The sequence below is a fragment of the Oryzias melastigma genome, linkage group LG4, assembly GCF_002922805.2.
Source record: "Oryzias melastigma strain HK-1 linkage group LG4, ASM292280v2, whole genome shotgun sequence".
Taxonomy (NCBI): Eukaryota; Metazoa; Chordata; class Actinopteri; order Beloniformes; family Adrianichthyidae; genus Oryzias; species Oryzias melastigma.
This window is the reverse complement of record NC_050515.1, coordinates 10,589,934-10,614,163: the sequence shown is the minus strand read 5'-3', so window position 1 is coordinate 10,614,163 and position 24,230 is coordinate 10,589,934. Positions and strand designations below refer to the sequence as shown.

General features: G+C 38.2%; 3 protein-coding genes across 8 annotated transcripts in view; 1 reads left to right on the top strand and 2 right to left on the bottom strand.

Annotated features, from left to right (window-relative positions):
* The window catches only part of kif14 (kinesin family member 14), a gene marked incomplete in the record, with an annotated part of 19,427 nt that extends 16,254 nt beyond the window's left edge, over positions 1 to 3,173 (bottom strand). The window contains 4 exon segments of the mRNA XM_024279236.2: positions 246 to 344; positions 1,332 to 1,419; positions 1,500 to 1,754; positions 1,841 to 3,173. Coding sequence (XP_024135004.1) covers positions 246 to 344; positions 1,332 to 1,419; positions 1,500 to 1,754; positions 1,841 to 2,835 — 1,437 coding nt within the window.
* Positions 3,174 to 3,310: 137 nt separating this feature from the next.
* Positions 3,311 to 14,451, bottom strand: ddx59 (DEAD (Asp-Glu-Ala-Asp) box polypeptide 59). 3 transcript variants are annotated; one of them, XM_024279272.2, is made up of 8 exons: positions 14,324 to 14,451; positions 8,469 to 9,280; positions 7,044 to 7,226; positions 6,856 to 6,945; positions 6,479 to 6,730; positions 5,346 to 5,498; positions 4,541 to 4,669; positions 3,311 to 3,690 (listed from the first exon to the last, which is right to left on the bottom strand). In XM_024279272.2, the coding sequence occupies exons 2-8, from the start codon at positions 9,267 to 9,269 to the stop codon at positions 3,427 to 3,429; spliced, it is 1,872 nt and encodes a 623-aa protein (XP_024135040.1). In that variant the 5' UTR covers positions 9,270 to 9,280; positions 14,324 to 14,451; the 3' UTR covers positions 3,311 to 3,426. The 3 variants fall into 3 exon arrangements, with proteins under 3 accessions (XP_024135040.1, XP_036067405.1, XP_024135038.1); XM_024279270.2 differs by lacking the exon at positions 14,324 to 14,451 and adding an exon at positions 9,507 to 9,751 and having other exon boundaries at positions 3,312 to 3,690; XM_036211512.1 differs by lacking the exon at positions 14,324 to 14,451 and having other exon boundaries at positions 8,469 to 9,751.
* camsap2a (calmodulin regulated spectrin-associated protein family, member 2a) overlaps positions 10,210 to 24,230 on the top strand; it is a 37,446-nt gene continuing 23,425 nt past the window's right edge. For all 4 annotated transcript variants that reach the window (XM_024279264.2, XM_024279262.2, XM_024279263.2 and 1 more), the window contains exons 1-4: positions 10,210 to 10,837; positions 14,265 to 14,524; positions 23,101 to 23,262; positions 24,140 to 24,220. In XM_024279264.2, the coding sequence (XP_024135032.1) occupies positions 10,699 to 10,837; positions 14,265 to 14,524; positions 23,101 to 23,262; positions 24,140 to 24,220 (642 nt within the window). In that variant the 5' untranslated portion in view covers positions 10,210 to 10,698. The remainder of the gene's footprint in view (positions 10,838 to 14,264; positions 14,525 to 23,100; positions 23,263 to 24,139; positions 24,221 to 24,230) is intronic.

The window sequence follows — 24,230 nt, the reverse complement described above, 5'->3', positions numbered from 1 at the left end:
GCTATGGAGTCAAATGAAGAAATATTATTTTATCACTCATTATTTCCAGGGGAAATTTGTGAATAAGTAAGTAATTTCAACCGTTTTTGTAGGTTCTCCAAAATGCATTATTGGTTGTCATATTCTCCAGAAAAAAAATGCAACCATTCTCTCAAATAACTTAAATAAATACCTGCCACAGTGGAAGGTGTAAGATAAAAAGTATTTGATATATATTTTTTAATTATTTCAGTCACACTACTCACAGGCATCCTCCTCTGGTTTGGTTCATCCCTGATCACCAACAGGTCATGGATTTTTTCATTATACACTTCAAAGTAGCTCATCTCTACATGGTATTTGACCTTCAAGAAAAGCAAACAAAAAGTGAGATTGACACATTTAAGAACTAACTAGAACAGGGGTCTGCAACCTGCGCCTCTGGAGCCTCATGTGGCTCTTTTACCCCTTTAGTGTGGCTCTTCAGATGCTAACAATTGAATACATAAATGATTAGTTATTTAAGTTTTGTCATTTCTGTAACTTGTCAAACAACTAAGCAAAAACGTTTTTTTTTGTCAGAAACTCTGTAGAAATGTTCTTTAAATTTGTGTTTTTAATAAAAGTTATTCAAATTAAAGTCTCCAATGTTGCTATATTTTGGTACATTTCACTAAAGTGGTGAAGTTTTGAAAAAAATGCAGTTTAAAATGATTAAAATTGATTTAGAGTTATGCGTTTTGTACCTCACATGTCAGAGAATGACAATAAAAAGCTCAGTTTATTCTAAAAGTGTTTAGGTTTTTTCCTACTAAAATATTGTTTATTTCTGAGAGTAAAAGGGAAAAAATGATGGAGGAACACCAAAATCCTAATGATTAAAAAAATTAAATAAAGCTGCTGCAGCAGGAGGACCTTTTTTGACACAGAGTGAGTTTTATTTTGAAAGGAACTAGCATGTGCTGCTTTCAAAAATAAAAGTTACAACTGTTGTTGTATATATATATATATATATATATATATATATATATATATATAAACATATAGACACTGTTTTAATTTAATTGTTGTAATATTTAAGCTACATTTATGAATTGAATTGACAAAAAAGCATAAATATTGTGCATTTTTTTAACAATAAAGTGCGACTTTGAGGCTCACGGTGGGTTATGGTCTGTAAGAAACTAGACCAAATGCCTCATTTAGTGTTAGTGGTTGACCTCTGAACTAGAAGAACAAACTGTTTATATGCAGACTCAAAGTCTTCCTGGTTTAAATATTTTCTAGGAAAACAATGCAAATCTAAACAAAACTCAAGACAGAGATGTTTGCAATTCCAAATGACTAATTACCTCTGAGCTTTCCACAGAAGCCAATTTAGAAAAAAGGTCTTGACAGAACCGAGGTGTAACTCCAGCTTCGCCCTCAAAGCCCATCATGCTGCAAAAACAACGTAAGGTTAGGCACTTCCGGCTGAAGAACAATGGACAATTTTACAGTGTGAGTGAGGCAAAACGTACGTGTATGATTTGCCAGAGCCAGTCTGACCATAGGCAAAAAGACAAGTGTTGAATCCTTCGAAGGCCCTCAGGAGCAGAGGTTTAGCCAGCTTTTCATACACCGTCTGCTGGCTGGCAAAAGCTGGATCGTCGTCGTCCACAGAGCAGAAAGAGAAGTCGTATGTGAAGGAATAGTTCTGTTTGGAGTCAGGATGCTGGACAAGAGTGTCTTGTCCGCTTGTAAAAATGACTTGCAACGCCTTCTCAGCCTTCTCTCTACAAATCAGAGCAGATGGAGAAGCTTTAGTTGGACAGCATGCAACCCGAAGTACAGTTAGTTCTATGAGGATTGCATCACAAACCTGGCACTGAAGGGGCGGAGCCGCACAGCCACAGTGACAGCACTGTTTTCCATCTTGAAGGACTCCTGCTGCCTGACAGCCTCGGTGGGCTGCGACAGCTGCTCGGTGGATGTTCTCGGCACGTCTCCTTTTCTCTCTGAGATGGAGATCTTTTTCTCCTGAGCTGCAGTGCTGCTTCTTTGATGCCCTCCTGAGATCTTGCTGACTCGATGGTCTGGCTTGGCGACTTCTGCTTGCTGGGTTCTTGGTTTGGGCCTTTCCAGGCTTGCAGATTTGACAGCCACAACTTTTGGAACTTCTTTAGACGCTAGCCTTTCAAACACGTCTCTTCTGGCAGCAATTTTTGAAAATGGAGTCTTCTTGTTGGGAGTTTTAAAGATTTGAGACTGGTCTTCACAGGTTGAGGAAGATGCAGTAGAGGTGAAGGAAGTTTTACTCCGCGTGGAGCTCATCTGAGCAGAAGTTTCTGTCATCTTGCTCTTAGAAGCAGTTTCTTTCAAACTGATAGACCTGAATAAAACAGGAGTCCTACCGTTTGACTCGGTCAGAGCTTTAGGTAGTGGCTGCCGGACGCTGGCCCCACTTTTATCCATTGAGGGCGTTCTGGTCCTGCGTTGCAGAGTCAACCTTTTCTCTGGAGCTGGAGTGCTGCTGTTCTTGCTGCTTTCTAGCATCGTTTTCTCCGCTGTCTCAACCCTGCTTTTTCTCCTCGACCTCCTCTGCAAAGTCAGTCTCCCTCGATGAGGAGTTAGCTGGCTGCTGGCACTTTTTGACAGCGCGGAGACGACATAGGATCTTGTGGCCTGGCGGCCTTTTTCCGACGACTTCCTGTCCGCGCACACAGATTCTGAGCTGGAGTTTTCGCTCAGAAGAGACGGGTTTAATGTCTTTTGCTCACCCTGCCGCTCTCTGCTAAGTCTCCTGGGTGTTGACGCCGACAGCAGGTGGTCATAATAAGCCGTGTGCTTCCTCGTCTGAACGCTAAACAACGACATTGTGCTCAGGTGCAAAAAAAACAAAATTCAAACGCTCACCCTAATTAGCTTGCTAACGGTCATTGTACTATTTTCCTGTATACACCAAAGCACGGATTAAAGTTTCACAAAAAAATCTAAAATCTAGTTTTTAAAAAGTAGGTATGAATATAGTGAATACAACCTTGGCCAAAAACGACTGCTTTTGTTTATTATTGTCCCAACTTCGCTTCCGCCTTCGCCCGCTTCAATTTCAAACGAGTTACATCCCTCGGCGTTGATTGGATGAATTCGGCAGCGTCATCACGTCCCAAGCTTACGCACAACTGATAAACTTGCAGTATAAAAATGAACGCTAGATGGCAGCACAAACAACCTAATCTTGTTTCTTAGATTACACTTTGTTTTTTTTTTTCAAACATTTTTACATTTTAAACATTGATAGTAAAACATTAAACAAATGAAGACACATATAAAATCACATTAGTTGAAATACAACATTTTTTATTTTTTTAATACTCAAAATAAATTTCCACATTGAGTCATTTCATTATTTCCAATAAACAATACAAAAAAAAAAACTAAATTGTATTTAGCACATAAATACTTGATTTAGCTTTTCTTGCTACGATGGTGTTTCTTTATGATGTCGAGGAGGTTGTTCTTGGTGACCAGTGTATCTCCGGGTCCCAGTGTGGATTTCTGTCTTTCCTTCCTCTGCTGCTCATGGAGGTAGGGAGAGTTTAAAAGCTGAGGAGGCAGAATGGACCCAGTGGGTTTGACTCTGTTCACCACACTCAAGAACAGCCTTTTGTTGTTGTTGTTGAGGAACGTGATGGCTGTTCCCCTGTGTCCTAGCCTCCCTGCTCTACCAACCTGGATGAAAGACGAGAGAGATGAGCCAACATCCACCAAAATAGAAATAAGTAGAACAGAAATTTACCAAGTAACCACATTCTAAACCCAAAAACGATTAAATATGTAAGTGATAATGTCACTATCAGAAAATAATGACGTGAATAGTTTGCTTCCACAGTCAATTTTTTTTCTAATAATGGAGACCTCCAAGGCTTTATCCTGCTCATGCCAGGGTCAATTGTGGATAATTAAATCTTAATAAAATCAATTATTAATACATTAATCTTGATATTTTTATTATTTAAATTGCTTTTCGCAAGAAGGGGACCATTTGATCTTTGATGTAACACGTCCTCGGGGTATGTATTAGCAGAGGAAAGTAGTAACATGTTGCTAAACATCATGTTAAGTGATACAAAGCATCATTTCAGAGGGAAAGTTCCCCTCTTACTGTTTGTTTGTTGGCATATGATGAAGCAAAATTTAGTTTCAAAGAAACAAAGTTCACAAGTTGGTTCCTAAATTGTCTTTATTGCAGGAAATATTGACTATTAACTCATTAAATGTGTATCGACAAACAAATAATTTCTCTCATTAATTAATATTAAAATGATTTCTAAACACAAATTCTCTCCTTGTCAACCAATAAAGCATACAAGACAGAAAGATGAGCAAAAACCTGAGTTATCAGTTTCTGGTGCTCCAGTTACTAACTGGCATCATGAATATTCAGGTTATTTGACCAGAATTTATTTGATAAATGTCCACTATAACCCTGCAGCCAATCAGAATTGAGCGTTCATCCAGACCATGTTATATGTTGTTTATTCTTAGATTTTTTAGTGATATTCTGTGCTGATTTACATACCTGGTGGACGTACTCATCCATTGTGTTCGGCATGTCAAAGTTTACAACCACTCTGACGTTGACGAGGTCCAGCCCCCTCCCTAAAACACCGGTACTGATGACGACTTCATACTCCCCATCCAGAAGACCCTTAAGAAACAGAAACATTTTTACATCAGGGACAAAGAGTTCTGCTAAAAACTATGTCTGGGATGTAGTTTGTTAAGCAAACATTTTCACTCTTTCAAAGTTTAATGGGAAGTATCCACCTTAAAATGCTATAATAAGGATAACAATGTTATCTATATCTGCATTCAAAAATCAGTAAACATTTAATTCAGCAGATCTATTGTTCAACTCACTCCTATTGTTATTTTGGATTTATTTTTTTATGTCTAAATGAATAAAAACCACTTCCTCACTGCTTCATTAACATAAAAGCAGGGAATGTTTAGAATTTGTGTTTTTTGTATGTCCTTTGTAAACTACTTTTTCTCCACAAACTCTTCTTTTTAGCTTTTGATATCTTTAACAGCTTATTTTATTTTTATTTATTTTTTCCTTTCATGAAGGATCAGGAACATTAAAAACACAAAATCATGAACAGTTCACAACACAACCCTACAACTTCATGAATGAAAAGGAGGAGTCCAAAGAAAAATGTCTTAAGTCTGCTAAGTCAGGATATTTGTATTTGTATAAAAAAAACAAGATTTCAAGACATAATATCAACATTTTCGCTTTCTACCATGAACTAGGAAGCAACACTCCTGGCCATGAAATCTGGGCACCTGTGCATGTTCCGTCAACCGTGGCTCTAACTTACCTTGAGAATGCGGTTGCGTTCCCACTGCTTCTTGTCCGAGTGGATTGCCACGGTAGTGAGACCTGTCACCTTGGAGACCGCCTCGCACAGCAGATCGGCGCCCGCTTTGCATTCAACGAACACCACTACGGGAGGCTGGTACAGTTTGCTGTCCTGGAAAGTCCAGAAAATGTGGAAGTGTTAATCTATTTGAAAACACAGATTGAAACTGTCGAATGACCCATTCCTTCTACGCTTCAGTTCTAAATCATCAACTTGCAGACAAATAGATCCATTAACGTCTTTATTTTCATCCTTACCTCAAAACTGAACGGCTGGACACCACTGGTTTTTCTCTTCTTCTTTTTTTTTGGGGGGGGGGCTTGTGAGGTGCAAGTCGAGAGTGTAAACAAAGGCATTCTGGGAAATTAGAGAGGCTAACTTCCACACCAACAGTCCCGCCCACAAACCTGAATCTAATTTTTAATGAGCCTCTTTAAATCTGCAGAAAATATCTTAAAAAGGACACAGGCTTTTTTGATTTGAGCTAAAAACCGTATCATCATTAGAAACAATTTTACAACAGAGAAAAGAAGAGCTGGAGTGGAACTTCAAAACAGTTTGACAGCTTAAGTTTTACTGTTTTCATATTTCAGCTTTTTTGTGAATCATCTTCCTACGAATAAAGTTTTTTGAGCCATTTGCTTAAGAAATAACCTTAAAATTTCTATTAAGCAATAACAGCAGTACTTTGTGAATAAAAAATATTATTGCAACATATCTGTAGCAACAAGCTAAAAAAGTCAAAGCTATTTTAACACATTTATTTTAATGGAATCTTCACTGTTTTGCCTTTTAGAAACTGTTCTGGGCGTTACTGAGTTTATTGGAGTGAGTCTAAACTTACTACAAATGGGGCCTAAATGAAGTAATGAGCGTCTAAAGTTAGTGTGAGAAGTGACCGATCATTAAACTTCAGGAATTTCTATTTCCAAACCGTAGTTAACAAAAGCAACAAAAAATACTGAAAATGTTGTTTCAAAAAAATGCAATTATTATCAAAAGAAGACAGCTTAAAGTGACTTATTTTATTTAAAAATCATCGTTTTTTAAGAAAAATGTTGACTAATTTCCCTCAAATGTATATAACTTACATTGAGAATCTCAAACAGCTTCTTCTTCTTGGAAGGCTCTTCCACCCAGAGAAGGATCTGCTTAACGTTGGCACATGGCTGGTTCTTCTCGCCGATGGCGATACGTACGGGGTCTCGGACCAGCCGAGCAGCCAGCTCCTCTGTCCCTTTTGGGATGGTGGCCGAAGTCAGCAGAGTCTGATGGTCCTCGGGGACTTGGTCCAGAACTTCTAGGACCTGGTGCTGGAAGCCCATCTTCAGCATACTGTCGACCTACATGAAGCCACAAAACGGAAGATTTTCACCGAACAGAAACAGTTTTTATATTAGATGACATATTTCAATTTTATTACAAATATAACATTATTAGATCTATAAAATTAATTTAAATGGCATACCTCATCAACCACCACAATCCTCACTTTGTCAAGTTTCAGCACTTTCTGCTTCAGGATTTCAATCACTCTTCCAGGTGTAGCTATGACAATCTAAAGGAAATAGAATAAAAAAAAAAATTAAATTGATGTTAAAAAAATATCTATTCCCCAAACCACCCCCTTAAGTGAGTAATGAAACCCGGGTGTACTTTGATGCTGCTCTTGAGGCGATGGAGCTGTGGGGGGAGTGGCATGCCGCCCACGAGCAGCGCCGTTCTCATGTTGGGGAGTCCGATCACGAGCTCCTTGGCCTGCCTTTCAATCTGAATGGCCAGCTCTCTGGTGGGGGTCAGGATCAGGGCCACGGGGCTGCACACACCATCCGCTGCTTTCTAAAAATAAAGACATTTTAATGTAATAAAAATAAGATGTAAAAACGTCGTTGAAACTTTGGATCTAATTTAATTCTAAAAGACAATTTTATGAATTTTCTGACAGTATCAAAACAAGCCACTGTCATTTTAGCAATATTTCAATTGATGGAGAAAGTTTGACTTTTTGTTATAGTATATATATATATATATATATATATATATATTGTTTTTTACTCAAAATGATCTAAAATATGATATGACCATTAAAAATGTTTTTCTTTCCCAAATTTCTTGTTATTTTTATTTCATAATATTTTTTAAAAATCTGTTGGGTTTTTCAGATCATTCCAACACCACAAGAACGCAGCATTTCTTTAAGTTTGTGTCTTTTCCCATTAACTCATTGGAGCAACTGGCACCAAAAAGAGAAAAAAAGTCAAAGTTTTTAAATAAAAAAAAAAAAATTCTGTTTAAAGATAGATTTTTGATCAAGATTAAAGCATGTTTTGGTCCAAATTTCATATTATTTTTTTCATTTTAGGATTACTCCTTGCATCTGCTTCTGGTACGGCCCTTTTACCAAATTGTAGGACTCTCTGTAGCCGACAAGTCAAAAAGTTTGCCCACTACTGGTCTAGACGCTGTTTTGTTCTGGTCATAGCAATGTAATTTCGTTCGGTGTTACATCCCTGATGCTATGCACAAACAAAAAATAAAGAATCTGAATGAATTCCAGGACATAAATATGCCTTCAAGTTAGCTTGCAGAAAATGTTATCAGGTAAACTTTTACTAGAGTCAACACAAATTACCTAATCCGTAGAGAATTTAAAAAAAAAAAAAAAAACTTCTTCTTTTCAAAGTACCAGGATTGATTGATAAAAAAGTGAGATGTGAAAGATTATCTGACTGGTTACAAGCTAGATTCATATTTGAAAGAATTCTGAACCAGGCTAATAAAGTGTGCTCCATCACATTTGTCTTTTATGGTTTTTTTGCCATCACCTTTAAATAATTTGATTCAAATTTACTGATAACTTGTATTTTTGATCTATTCCTAATCGTGTTGATGGATAGATTATTATAGTGTCGACAGAATCACAGTGAATGTGTCTGCCGATTAATTATTTGTAACTGTACATAATCTCAATTGCTAAAAAAGAAAAAAAAAAAAAAACTAAAAATAAATGTTTTAGTTACAGTTTTTCCCACAAATTTCATAAAAAACACATTGATTAAGGTAAAATGTTGGTTACATTACCTCCATGGCCCTTACGATGACAGGCAGCAAGAAGGCTACAGTTTTTCCAGACCCAGTGTCCGCGCTGGCGATCACATCCCTGCCCGTGAGACCAACCGGCACCATCTGCATCTGGATGGGCGTGGGCGCCTCGTAACCAGCTTTTTTCAGGTTATCACTCAGCGTTAAAGGAAAAGCACAATGTTCAAACTCAACGATAGGTTTCCTGACATCTTCCCCCTGGGTTTCAATGCCAAGCTCCTGTTTTATTCGTTGCACCTGCTCATCTGTCAGATTTGATATAAAATGATCTTCCTTGTAGGAAAAGAAGACTTCTTTTCCAACAGTTTTCGCCACTTTTTGATCGAGCTGACAGGCCTTTCCGTCCCAGTTTGTGTCTTTTCCGGTAAAGGCTTCCTCACCGGTCCCGAATCCCATCTTCATTAGATGTTTGGCTTTGCACTCAAGACTGCAAACGTCGTTATCAGTGGCATCACATATGTACTCCCCGTAGCGACCACACATCACACAGACTGGTTCTCCTGGCTCAGGCCATCGCTGGCTCTTTTTGAAGGATTTCACTGGTTCCTCCTCCTCTTCATCTGATGAGGATTCGTGTCTGTCTTCAGATGTGACATTCTCTGTCACATGCGCAGGCTCTTCTACCTCTTGCACTGTTTCGACAGGTGTTTTCTTCTCTTCCTCTTCTTGCACATGTGTCTCTGAACCACTAGACTCTGGACAGATCTTAGGTTTTTTATTCACACCTGGCGCAGGTCCCTGGGCAGGTCTTTTCACCTTCAAAGCTCTTGGCATAAACATATTTTTTAAATCTAAAAAAAAAAAACAAGGAAAAATAATAGTCAGACTTGGCTTGACAGGAAGATTAAATACTAAACAAAAACGCGAAGAAGATAGTACCGTAGCTTTCACAAATACCTCTTATTCATTCATAACATTTGAAACATCGCATATATGGTCACATTTTATATATATTTATAGTGTTTCTTTCTTTTCTGGTGAAATTCTAAGCTTGTAATGTATAAAAACACAACATACCGTCTCACGTCACTTTCCAACACAGCATAACAAACCCGGGCACATGCTTATGACGTAATAGCCACTCTGCATGTCGGGAAATGTAGTTAAAAAGCCCCGCGCGCTCCGTTTTTATCTGGCTGATCCTGGTTATTTGTCAATGGGTTTTATCTTCATTATAAATGCTATATTTTATTTAGTGCAACTGAAATTAAGTACAAATTGAATTAATCTAAACCTGCCTGTGAGACATCTGCCCTTCCACTAATTAAAATCATGCCGACTTCACTTTGTGTCACATTCAAATGTCCATAATTGGGCTCGTAGAGTTAAAGAAGCATATAGAATAGCTATTATTTTTAGCAACTTGAAATTCACAAAAAAATGTGTCTAACAATAGCAAATTACATATTAGTTAACAGTGGCTTATGTTGCATGTTGATTTAACGTGTTACTTCCCGTTAATATGGCTCAAAATAAGATAGAATCTTTATTGTGACAGTAAAATATGGTTTTCAAAATATAGACAACTATACACAATCAAACTAATGATTGAATGATTATTTTCAAGTAAGTTTATTTAAAAGCTAGTCGTGCCGTTCATAACAGAGACAAGCTTTGCGCGTTTTAAGCTAACCTTGTTTAAAGAAAGGCATAATACAAAGAAGTAGCAAAATGTCCGAAAACACTTGAATGCACCTTGACGCATGCTCAGTCGGTAACAAAGGTGCAGGGCTGGAGATCCAGTGCTGCAGCAGGACAACTGCATCTCTCAGCGCTTCATGGGAGAGACGAGGGGAGGGAATGGTGAAGGTATCGGGTATTTTGGGAGGGTAAAGTAGGTGTTTGGAAAACAAGGTATTCGAGGTGAAACTATTTTTTTTTATATAAAATGGAAGGATTTCTAGAGTTAGTCCAGGTGAAAATATATATTTTTTCCTGTAGAATCTTCGAAAAATCTGGCTAAGTCCGACGGTGACCATTTCAACTGGTAGAGAAGAATGGATAAAAAACACCAGGTCTAGTGCTCCATTGTATCGAATGAGAATAAAACAACGACCGGGACAGCATTTTATGACTGAAAGCTCAGGTGAAAAATCACCGGGAAGGCTTCTCCTCTCTTCAGTTTCCAGACGCTTATTGTTTTCCACGGATACAACCAGCAGTGGGATGCTCGGGTCTCGTGCCGCCTTGTAGGGTTTAACTGAGAAACATGGGCGAAGTTCAGGAAGACAAGGATGTGAAGAGGACATTCAACGCACCAGCCATTAAATCTTTTGAGTACTATGACTTCTCCAGAGCCAAAATCTGCTCCAGCCTGACATGGCTTGTGGCAAAAGCCTATGGGACAGGTAAGGTCAAATGAAAGCATGTTAAAATGTTGATTATGTATTAATATAATAAGTAAATTTTGATATATATATATAATAATTATTATTGTAATTTTATATCTTGAAGAGTAATTGTGTTACTGAAAAACATCTTGCCAAGTCAAAAATAGAGCTTTTTTTTTACATCTATTATATGTTAAGGCAGATTTATCAATCTAATACAGAATCATAGATGTAACAAAATAAACTCAACGCATTTATGACAAATATATAATTGCCTTTATTCTGGAATTTTTAAATAATTTATGTTTGGTCTGTCTGGTTGCAGCTAAAAGGTGAATAACAAAACCACTTATTTCTCCACCCACATTTTAAAAATTGCAATAATTTGCTCAAAGACGAGTGCATCAGGACTGCTACAACCCGCCCACTTTAGTTTGTTTATCCGTCCCTGCTGTTTGTAACAGAATAGCAAACAGGAAATCCTTTGCACTTCTCTGCTGTATTTTCAATCAGGACTGAATGAAATGGGCTGATTCCAAAAATACTGTCTTCCCATTGGGAGTGGGAGGGAGGGAGTGAGCAGGCCCCTTTGCAGATCCCAGCCTACGCTGCTCTCAATACTCCATTGCATCTAAGACGTGTATCAAAAATATGAATCCAAATCCATGGAAAATGCTAGTCACACAGCAGATGTTCTCCTGACAGAAAATGTTAATGCAGAACACGTTTTATGCATAAAACAAGCTCAGGCGGTAATTGTTTTGACTGAAGCTGGCTTGTTTAATAAAGTGTAACAAAAAGGCAAAAGTAATCATGTGGAATTCCCTTCAAAGCCCACTTGGCAAGTCTTTTTAGATTTCATCAAGTGCAGACACCTACTGACTATTGGAGAATGTGAAAGACATTTGCTCAGATAATCAAGGTTAAGGAAGCAATATTGATATTTGAAGATGAGCGACTTGACTATAGTTTCGGTGTTTGGAAATGTATGAAGTCTGACCTCCATGTTAAAAGCTGTTTTTTTTTCTGTGTTGGGTTTGTATACACACACTAACACTGTAATTACGGAAGAAACACACCGGTGCTTCCATGTATATTTGTCTTCTATAGTGACACAGAATAAATCTCAAGATGTCAATACTGTTACTGGTCAGTCTAAGCCTGTGAATGATATTGTGTGTCGGAGGACGGGCTGCGATATTGATAAAATCTCAGCCTGCATCACTATATTCTAGTCATTTGATACTGACTTATGTAGATTCTAAAAGACCCACTTTAATGAAAATTGTGTTTTTGGTGTTTTTAATATGTCCTTTTGTGTTTTTTCTGATAATGGACAAACAAATACGCTTAAAATTGCATTTCTGAGTATTTGCTCTTTCAAATCATAGTAAATCAGGATCAGACAAAAAGTTTGTGTGACATATAAGTTACTACAGCAAGCTCCCTGCTCCGCTCGATTCTGATGCATCCACTTACAGACAACTAAATACATATACGTCTTTATTTCTTTCATCTGAGCTGACATATGGCTCAAAACTGTATGACTGGATAGCTCTAATATCGCTCACCATTTTTGTTGCACCAGTAATGCCTCATTTCCACTGAGTGGTCCAGACCAGACTGGACCAGACCAGTACAGTATTTTAAGCGTTTCCATTATAAAATATGTACCGCACCAATTTGTACCAATTTTGGTCCCCCGTTTGTCTACCAGCTTTATTTTTTTTGTCAAATCTGCCGAATACACAAGATACACAGCACAGATGAAATTTCTTTCCTCTCATCCTTCAGTGCAAACAACAATACTAATTACAATAATGATAATAAAAATATTAAAAACAGTAGTATCTAATGTACAGAATTTACAATAGGTACATAGAAATATGGAACAGATCAGTTAAGGTGGAGCTACTGTCATCACACCATGAAATCCATTGATTGTTGGAAAGGTATTAAGACAACACCCACCAGCGTCCGACCAGCACTTTTCCCAACTCAAAATCCAAGCCGAATGTTTGGTCCTCTTTTTCGGCTGTATTCTTCTTCACCTCTTGCAATCTTTTTGCAAAGAATATTTAATTATTTGCATTCACTATTCCCCCCTTATTCACGTGGGTTAGGGACCGGAGACACATCGAATCTGCGTATACAGAGAACCGCTGTAGTCGCACCCTTATGATGCACAGCTAGCTACTTTATCAATCTACACCCAGCATGCGGCTTGATGGTCCAACACTGAATAGAAACGCTCACTTGAATTGCCTGGACCATTCTAAACCGTCCGGGAGCGGAGCGGTCCGGTCTGGACTGCTCAGTGAAAACGAGGCATTAGGTTAATCTGCAATGTTAGGTTGGTGGCTGTAAGGAGCTGTAAGCTAGTGGGAGAGAGTGAAAACAGATGATGGGATGTGGGGGCAGGCTTACTTTGCTCCAACAGTCCCGCCCACAACTCGAATGCAAATTTCTAATAAACTATTGCCACTCTGAAGAAACTATGTCCTAGAAAACAACACAGGTTTTTCTGATTTGGAATGGGGAAGCCCGAAAAGTGCATTTAAATATACTTTTCATTAGAAGTAGACACTTGAAGATGCATTGCCAAGGACAGTGTGAACATATGTTAGCTTAAAACCTGTGATTGACATTGTGTGTCAGAGGACGGACAGCAGTATTGATAAAATCTCAGCCTGCATCACTAAATGTCTTATGTCTTCCTGTGTAAACACACAGTTCAATGATTAGAGTTCAGATCTATTCATCTGATCCTGACTTACTGTAGATCTTTAAGTGTGTGCAGATGTTTCCACTCTGACACAGGATCTATATAACCTGTCAACCACAATCTTAAAGTTTCATCCGTTTTATGGTTTCCCCAGTTGGGAAAAGAAAAATCCAAACCAAGCACAGTTTCATTATGTTTAGCAAACACAGGACAGACAAATGCTGCACAAAAGCAATAAAACATATCGGTCCTAAATCAATCGCAGCGCGTCCCGTTGCAGTGGGCTTCCCTGAGTTGATAAACGCGCACACTCCCACGAAGACCCCCTTTGATGAGGCAGGCTGTGAGAAGGATGCTCCCAGGGTGCTGGAAGCTGCAGCGATAGAAACTGGATGAATTGATCGGGTTCTGTTCCTCCAGCAGTTGCTATAGCAACGGCGAGGTCTATCCACACACGTTCATATCAGAAAGCTTTCAAATGGTACGAATGAAGAGTAGTTATTTTAAATTATGAGCATTATCAGAGAAAGCCAGCTCCATCCAATGTAGTGCAATTATGCTGATTGCATATGCAAATGTGTCATTTTTAATAAGGCATAATAGAAATTCAGCATTCTTGTTAAAAATGTGAAAAAGTCACATATTGAATTTAAATTCAACATACTACCTTTTTGTTAAAGATCTGCTCAAAACCATGTGTATCCCTTCTTTATTTTATAGACAGCATCCCCACAGACTTGAAGAACCCCTTCTACACCGACCAGTACGAACAGGAGCACCTGAAACCTCCGGTGGCCAGCCTCCTGCTGTCTGCAGACCTCTACTGCAGGGCGGGCAGCCTCATCCTGAGGAGTGACGCCGCCAAGCCGCTGCTGGGTCATGACGCCGTCATCCAAGCACTGGCCCAGCGGGGTCTCTATGTCACCGACCAGGACAGGCTGGTCACAGAGAGGGACCTTCGAAAGAGGCCTCTGCAAATGGTAAGAAAGCGTTTGTTCAGCCGCAGTTTGAAGGCATTTGAAGGCTCCCTGCAGCAGAATTTTCTGACACTTCTTTATCACATAGAGATTGTGATGCTGTTTCTTTTTTTTTTGTCAGCGCTGAGTCATGTTTCACACAAACACCTTCCTCATCACATGATTGCATTTAGAGGGACTTTTAAACTGAAATTGAACAGGTGAATGTTTGAAGATTCAGACACTGGAAATTGCACTTTTCGTTGTTTTAATTAAAGATTCTTACAGAGAACGCAGGTTTTATTATTAGAAAAATGCTTTTATTGAGCTGGCATTCTCACTGTAGAAAGTGAAATATTGTATAAATTCAGAAAAGCTCTGTAATTTGTTACATTAAAAATATTAGATTTTACTAAATTAAAATTTTAAGCTGAATAAACAAACCATCAATTTAAATTTGATGAAAACTAATCATTTTAAATGTAACGGATTACAGATCTTTTCTTAATTGAGCCATTGTTTCACTTTTTATAGTGGATGTAATAATTTTAAATTTATTAATTATTTAAAAAGGCAATATTTCAAATTTAAGTTTTTATTGTTACTTTACAGATTTCAACTCCCAGCTTGCTCTTGCTGTTTTTGTGTTCTGCATAAGAGCAAAGTGTAAAGAACACATCTAATCTTCCTAGATTTGTATTTTTGTGTCTCCGTCTGTCTCTTTGTTAACGGCCTAATGGATTACTGTTAGTTTACTCACTATTTTGGGGCAAAAACTCAATAGGAGGCGTTAGTGCTTCACTGAATAGCAATTGAGAAGCGATTAACACACAGTAGGCCTGCAGTCTGTTTGTACATCCATGCTGGTTTTAATTTCCGTTCTATGTAAATTCAAACGTTATTTAACTTTTGCGGGTTTCACATTTTAAAAAACATAATTTGTCAAGAGGTTTGTGTTTCTCCTTTCCCTAGTGTTATTATCTGTGGAATTCAACTTTTTTTTACTGTATTTTAGTTTGTGAAAAAGAAAAAAAATGGATTTGAATTATTTTCTAACATGTGAGTCTCATAAATATATATATTTTTAGAAGAGTGATTGTGGGCGGGCCAAAAGCTCGTTGCTCCGATCTCTAGGAACTCTAGGGGAGAGGAAAGGGGGCGGGGTTGCTCGATGTCCTAGAAAACAACACTATTTTTTTATTTTGGCTAAAAACGACATAGTCCTTATTAAAAGACCACTGGGAACGCTTTTAAAATAGATACAACAGATGATAGGTGCTGGTTTTGTAAACCAGAAAATGTTCATGAATTAGGCTGAAATGTTTCACAGCACATCTTTTTTTGAACTTGGAAAAAGCAAAACCATTTTTTAAATTTATTTTTTGTAGTTTGATAGCAGTTTTGCTAACAAGATTGAAACAAGATTTTCACACATCAACACAATGATGGCAGACCTTTCCAGATCCTCAATAATTTGAATGACTCTCTGCAATATCTTTTAATATAGAGCACAGAACAAGATGTAGCTCTATTTCAAAGTTAAACGCCTGTCTTCACACTAAAAGGAGGATCTCTGACTTTGGTGAAGACACAGAGCTCCAGCCTACCTGCAGTGAGAACTGTTGGGCTCTCTAATAGCCTCCTTACATCTTTTTTCATCCACAACTTTATGTAAGGAGTTGGAATTTTTTTGATGCTGTTCAAGGCTCCACTAGTGGATCAGTCAGCACAAGTGTCAGACCGGTGGATGTCTGACATGCCATAACTCAGAAATGCATATGCTGACATTTCCACTGGGTTGCCAATTTGACTTAGCACTGCAGTCCTTGTTTCCTGCTCCTCTCCATCTCTCTCTCTTTTTTTGTCACTCTTCTGCCCTCTCATCCCTCTGTCTGCTGCCATGTGACTGTTTCCTGCACGTGAGGATGCAGAATCCACATCGCAGTTACCGGCAGCTCGTCCGCCCACACACATGTACCGTATCACAGGTTCTCTCATCCACCTGAAAGGCTCACAGAGAATAAAGGCGATACATGGATGTGGGCGGGAAGTCTGAAATAATGACTCCAACATTACAAATCACACCAAGCACCACTGTGAGAGCAGAAATCAGTAAAAGCAGTTTGTGTTCTTCCTGTTTTTGTGCCGTGATGCATTAAAAAAACTCAAAAATATCGTGCTTTTTGATTGAAAGGTGGTAAATAAATTACTTGATAAGTTACTTAAATGTGGGGTTTATATTTGGTCAAAGCAATTCATTAATTGCTGCAGCTATCGATATTCCCTGAAATCTGCAGCGAAATATACATATATATTTTTATCAACAAATGTTTTTATTGAAACTGTTAATACAATGTGCAATTTTAGATAGAATCAGATCAAATGCATACACACAGTTAACAATGCTTCAATCCTAGTATCCTGGTTTATCATAGCTAAATAATATGGTATCAGTTCATAGTACCATACACTTCTGCCTCGTATCCTTCCTCTCGTTTGCTGCTCATAACCCCCATTGGGCAGGCACTTGGTTTCCATGGTTGCACTCCAATAGTCAGCGTGTTGAATATGTGCGTTAAAAGAGTGGGTGGTGCCCGCATATGTCGCTCTATGTTCTGCATGTGCTCATCTGCAGCATGTGTGAGCATCTTCAGTCTTTGTTGGATTCATGGAGCCTTCTGAAACACACACACACATGCACACAGAGCTGACATGAGAAAGAAATACCCCTCAGCAATATTTTGAGCTCAGATGTGCTGAAGCAGCAAAACGAAAGAAGAGTCCAGTCAGCCGCAGCGAAGTTGCAGCCAGTTTGCAGTTGCAAAGACAACTTTTACTCACTTGTATTTTATAACAATGTGGAGGAATCTCACGTGTGGTCATCTCATAGCCTGATAGTAGCATCTGTCTGTTATGATTTGCAGTCGAGTATGTTTTAGTCGATATTCAGATTTAACCTCTTCCTTTTCCTATATTTGTTCACATAGAAGAAAAACAAAACACATTGAGAGAGAAGTTGTCACTTAAAAGGATGACCTCCTCTGTGTAGTTCATCTGTTTTGTGTATTTATTCATTTTATTTGAAATCTTTATAAACTATTGACAGCATTTAAGCACTGGATCGAGTGAGTGTGATCTCACTAATAGCAAATGGCTTACTTCTAGCTCCAACCAAATTTAGTCAATTTGGTCGCCATTTTTTTGCAATACGCCACCATGTTGGAGCCAGATGACGTTGGTCCGAACTGGTCTGAGTCAGCATCTCTATGGCAACCATTCTCGCCACTTAGGAGTGAGCCTGTCAGAAGGCCACACCCCTACCACTTGAAAGCAATAGAATCAATCAAACGGCAGGCACCACCTACTATTATTGAAGCATCTGATTGGCCATATTATAACTTGAATAACTTAAACTGCTGAAGAAATGTGAAAAAAATAGAAATAACAAGAACATGTTAAAAACAATGAGATGAATCCTGCATTCAAACCAGACACAATTTACACAAGAAATTCTCATCTGCTGCCTCTCTTTTGACTCACTGCTCGATGCCTTGACACTCCGGCTGCAGAGCAACCGCCAAAGTTTTTCTGGACTTCATTTGTTGCTATATTATGGAAAACATGGATGATATTGAGCAACTATCTTGGGATTATATGTTTTGGAGAGCTCTGCAGAGGTGCTGGAAAGTACATCGCCAAGTCTTGGTTCACCAGATCATTCAGTCTCTTCAACTGCGGTGGGCTTTACTCCTTAAGCGAGAGCCTGACAGACTTTTTAAATGTTACTTCCGTCTGTCTGTGGCCCAGTTCGAGTATTAACCCGACAGAGCAAAAGTAAAACTGGAGGATCTTTTTATTATTGTCTCAACTAAAATAAGAAAAACATAAGTTACTGGAGCGATTGCACCGGCTATAACAGCAACCTCGGCGGCTCTTCATCTGCCAGGCAGCCAACCGCCAGGTGACCAGCATGGTCACCACCACTGGGCAGCTAGCTAGCATAGTGGCGCGATCGCTCCATTTTTCTGGGCTCTGTGATAGACTGGCGACCTGGCCAGGGTGATTCCCGCCTTCGCCTAACAGTAAACAGGACATTCTCCAGAGTCCCCAGTGGGTTAAGAAAACCGATGAAAGTTTAGGACGAAAATCCCCGCATTAAGCGGCCATATTAAATCTTTTTTTGTACCCTCTGATCGAGTTACTGAAAACATCACATGCTCAAAGCTGAGCCCCTGATTGGTTCTTGCACTATGCACAATGCCTAAATTGTGCTACAGAGTCTCAGATTGCATCTGTACATTTACTTAACATTGAATTAATTGAATACACCTTAAGAAGAATGGTTATTCTGACAAATATAATGACTGAGTAATAGCAGTTTATTTCACAATAGAATTCAATTGGATTTTGACCTTTTGGAGCCAGTGGGTACTTCCTGTTTGGAACACAAGGTGAGCGAAATTAATCAGTTCTGTTCTCTTATACAGTCAGTGGTTGAAACAACACAAAACTATATTTTATTAAACGGCATTATTTTCCAATGCGAAGGGGAATTTTGTTTTCAGAGGAAGTTGTTCTGGTTACAGCCTCTATAAAAAAAATGCTTCCAATCTAATTAACTGAGAGGGAATCACTTCTCAGTTAAATGACAAGCGCTGAGTTTACTATTAAAGACAGAGTGAGACGATTATTTCAGTTGTTTGGCAAAAGTCCCCTCAGTTTAATTTAATTAAAGTTTTTATCTTTTCCTACAGTCACTTCATTTTAGTTCTCTGCTAAGAACTGAGATGTTCCACTTTAAATAAGCAATGTTAGCTCCTTTATTCAGAGTGAGTGGTATTAGTTGAGTCACATTAGTCTGATTAAACTCTTTTAAATATTCTTTACAATTCAAAGCAGAGATTTGTGACTAATGATTTTTAGTCTGCAGCAGCAGTGGATTACAGTCCCATAATGCAACACTAATGAATTCATATGTAAAATTGTACATCCTGTTCTGCCTTATCGCTGCTCCAACTATGTTCTCTGCAACTAAACGCACAAGTTTCACTGTCTGACAAAAAAAAAAAAGGAAATTGTTTAACATTTTCTTGGACTCATTTTAGCTTTAATTACATCACATATTCACCGCAGTGTATCTTAATCACACTGCAGTTTTACTGATGTCACTCTAAAATTTCTGATATATTTTTATTTTTGCCTAAATAGTTCATGCTACACTCTTGGTCAGTATAGCTCGGCATCGCGTCTGCATTTTGCTGACGGAAACAGACAACATCTGAACCTTTGCAAAGATGGATGTGCTTTTAGTTGCCCGATGGCTGAGGCTAATGGCTAAGGTAGCTGAGCAGCAAAATTAGCAGCTTAGCACTGTTAGCTGAGCGGTGAAGCTAGCGGTTGATCATCTTTAGCTGAGCAGTGCATCTAGCCGTGAAGCTAGTGGCTGATCACCCTTAGCTGAGCGGGGAAGCAAGCGGCTTAACGTCAGCTGAACGGGGAAGCTAACAGCTGATTACCGTTAGCTGAACGGGGAAGCTAACAGCTGATTACCGTTAGCTGAACGGGGAAGCTAGCGGCTGATTACCGTTAGCTGAACGGGGAAGCTCGCGGCTGATTACCGTTAGCTGAATGGGGAAGCTAGCAGCTGATTACCGTTAGCTGAACGGGGAAGCTCGCGGCTGATTACCGTTAGCTGAACGGGGAAGCTCGCAGCTGATTACCGTTAGCTGAATGGGGAAGCTAGCAGCTGATTACCGTTAGCTGAACGGGGAAGCTAGCGGCTGATCACTGCTCGCGTTGCGGAGAAATTGCGCATTTGTGCTAGCCTGGGGGCGGTTCAGGCAGCGCAGACTATTCCTTAAAGGGGCTGTTTTCACTTTGTGACGTCAGCTTGTGAGATCCCGTTTGTTTCAATGGTTGGGGAGGGGTTGGTACTGAGAGTACAGGTTTTTAGAGGAATGCTCAGAAATGCGAGAACTGATCAAAATACCACTTTGGAGTTGTTTATAGTGAGGAATGAACATTATAATACACTTAATACACTTAATAGTTATATTAAAAGTTGGTTTTGCATAGTATCGGCCCTTTAAAGCAGCAAACACTATCCAAAATCTTCCTATCAATGAAGTAAACCTGAAAGCTTGATTCAGAACACTGTTTGTAGTTAGAAACTCCACACTTCTTCTAGGGTGACTTGTTTTAGTGTTTGCAGCTTTATAAAGATAATAAAGTTATTCTATTGTTGTCGTGTAAAAGTTTACTTAAGTGTCCTTTTGAAAAGTTAAAAACTCTTCAAAGGTCAAGGCAGGGAGACAGTAAGTGAATTTTCTTGTCCAGCTGAGTTGGCGTGAGTTTACCTGAAAGCAGATGCATTTAGTTTGTCAGCTGCTCCTACATTAGGCCTGAACTTTAAGATTCTTAGTGGTAAGAGCAGGCAGCATTTTAATATTACATGACCCTCTGATCTAAAATTATACCACCTGTGTGTTACCTGTGTCATGCAAACTGCAGGAGACTCAAGTTGGGAGAAACAGAATCTGTCTTTTTTCCCCATCTGTCTTTTTTTTTCTTCTTCATTGGTTTGTTTTTAAGCCACTTGGAGATCATTACTTGTGTTTTTTGCAGATCTATATACCTTCCAGATTGTCATTGTGAAATGTTTCACTATAAATCCTACTATGGAATACAAGTACTGTCAAAACATTTTAATACAGACAAGAGCTTGCAAGAGTTGATCGTTTGATCAAATACAAAGTCTGTTTTAATGGTGTATTTTAATGTTTGTGTTTCTTTGTTGTGTATTTTTATCTAAACTATGTTCAGTCTACATTTTCAGCATCATTGACTTTCCCTCTGAAAGTCATGATGTTGCAGCACAATGAAAACAGGATAATGACCGCGAAGCACTATCTTCTGAGAGCTTTAGAAGTCTTCACATGGTTTAGGGGTGCAATCAGCTTGGAGGAAATGGCTAAAACTTTGTATATTGGTTATTAGTATGACTGTGCATTACATAAGCCTTGTTTTTGAAATCTTATTGAATAAAGTGGAAACATTTATAGATCTTAAAAAACATTTTCCTGTTCTTGCAGGATTTTTTTTTTTTCAACTTGGAGAGGAAAAGCAATGTTATTGCTCATCTTAAGGGATACATAATTTTTTTTTTAGAAAAAAAGTAATTTTTTAAAAAAATTCTATATATTTATCTGTCCATCAAACATCAGTGTAATTTTACAGTAAGTTGTTGGTATAACTGTAAAAAAATTTAAATATATCATGTTGAAATGATAGTTGTAATGATGGCTCGATTTCTATTCGCTGGTTTATTTAAAACACGATTAAAGACAATGTCTCTGAAATAAGAATAGTGTAACAATACCGGGTGGTCGTGTTAGGTCACTGAACTCGGTATCAATCATCATAGGAACCACCTTCCTATCAATCTATGAACTGTTATTTCTGACCTGAGTATCTTCCTCTTCCTTAGTATCTTATGATATATATCATGTGTTTGCTATCAAAGCATTCTGTTCACTATAAGGACCTCCATGTATGAAAGGCTTAATTTTGTAATATTACTATTTTTTGGTTAGCTGTCACAGATTTTCCAAACAGCAGCTAATTGCTTAATTATTTTACAGTTTGGGATTTGTTGTCATGAAATGTTCATAATTCTAATTATCCCCAAGTTTTACTATTCAAGATCAATTAAATTTGTTAAAGACGATTAAAACGTACTTTTATTTCATTTCAAACCCAGGCAGATAAAGTAATATTTTCAGAGGATAAGTGACGAGAAGAGTGTAAGTAATTTGAGGGTTGCAACAATCTCTTGACCTTTTTATGAGTCAATGCGACTGGGGATGGTTGTAATTTGGTTCTGAAAAAATTCAACAGTTTTAAAAAAAAATTGGTAAACTGATTTGGTTTATTTTACAGTGTTTGGACAGACTCAGTGAAGTGGAGCAGGAAACAGCATGGCAGGGTGTTATTAAATGGGATTGTTTTTCCTCCCAGCCCGCCAAATTAGAGAAAGTGAAAATTAAACATTACACTAATTCTGTTTAGGACAGGAAATGGATTTTAGAGCCACAGAGGCTCTGACATTTACAACTCTAACACGTAAAGTTACTTTTGATTCTTTATTTGAGGCATGATGTGCAGCCTGACATAATGGATGACATTTTATTGAGTCAACATTTTTGTCTTAAAGAATTCAAATGCAAAGAACCCTTTTTGTCCACTCAAGTTCTTTAATAACGGATGCATTTGTGTGTTTGTAAGAGATATTAACATGAAAAAGGACAAATGTAGATTAGAAAAGATGGCATTGAATTTCCAGTGGAATTCCAGTGACTGTTGAGTCAGACAGTCTTTTGTATTTAGTGTTTTTATTCTTTTTGCTTATTTCTTGTCTTTTTGCAGACATAGCTGTCGTTTTTACGGCATCAAACCATTTTTTTAAGCAAATCCTGATTCAATTATTCTTACAGACTTCACTGACATTGAAGCAATATCGATATATTCACTTAATCTGCCTTAAAGCTACAAATATATCATCTAATCTTCACTTTTGTCTGTTTTCTCCCTTTTTTGTGAAGAGTGCCCACTTAGCAATGATTGACACTCTTATGATGGCGTACACGGTGGAGACGGTGAGTGTGGAGAAGGCGACTGCCTGCATTCGTCAGTATTCATCATACAACCCTGAGGTGGATACGTCGTTTGACACGGAGGACGCAGTGACTTCCTGGATTAACACGGTCCGTACTGGTTATATGCATGCCAAGTTATACAGCTGTAAGGGCTGAACATCACATCACTTTATACTCATTTTATGTACACTTTCAATACTGTCAGAGTCTGTGTTAAACATTTCATCATTTTTTTAGCACGTACTAAACAGTTTTCATCAGTTAAATTAAGATTAAATGTTAGACAAATGTGAAAATAAAGGTGCTTAATCTTCTAATTAGCTGATTATTTCTTATACATCAAATATATTGTCTAAAATGCTTATCAGTCCTACAGGAATAAAGAAAAGAAGTAGTCAGAACACAGAAAAACCGGAGTAAAAGAAGTATAATTCTGTTATGTTACAGATTGTGTTGAACTGTAGTTTTTTTTTTCCTTTAATGCATAGAAGGAGCTGTTTGCATGTAATGTATGCACAGATGGCTGTGGCTCCCCCATACTGTACTACAGACACTGCTCTGTTTTCATTCTCCTTGTTCAAACGCTGGGCCGTTTTCCAGCTCGGAGCCTCACACTCCCTCACAGAGCAGGCGATGGTTGACAGGAGGGATGGTCGTGTTGAGCTCCTGGCCACGCATATGGTTCTTTGTTGGAATGCATTTCCAAAATAACCACAATTCAAAGTGGATTTTAGCTAACGAAGCTCAATCCAGTTTAACTGGAGCAAGTCTTTTCTATTCGAGTTTAGTAAAATAAAAATATATTTAGATGTTGGTTGTATGCTTAAAGTACAATTATTTTTTATATTTATAGAATTGTAAACTTATAGAGTGTAAATAAAGGCGAAAACTGCTACATGTTTGTATTAAAACTTGTGAATTAAAAGTCCAAATGACAGAATTTAACATGATTATTTTTTAACTAGTGTTTGGCTTTCTCTTTTAGGTGAATGAATGTCTAAAGGAGATTGTGACCCACGAGCAGAAAAAGGAGACGCAGAGTTTAGAGCCAGCTGGGAGTCCTCGGGTGAGTGTTT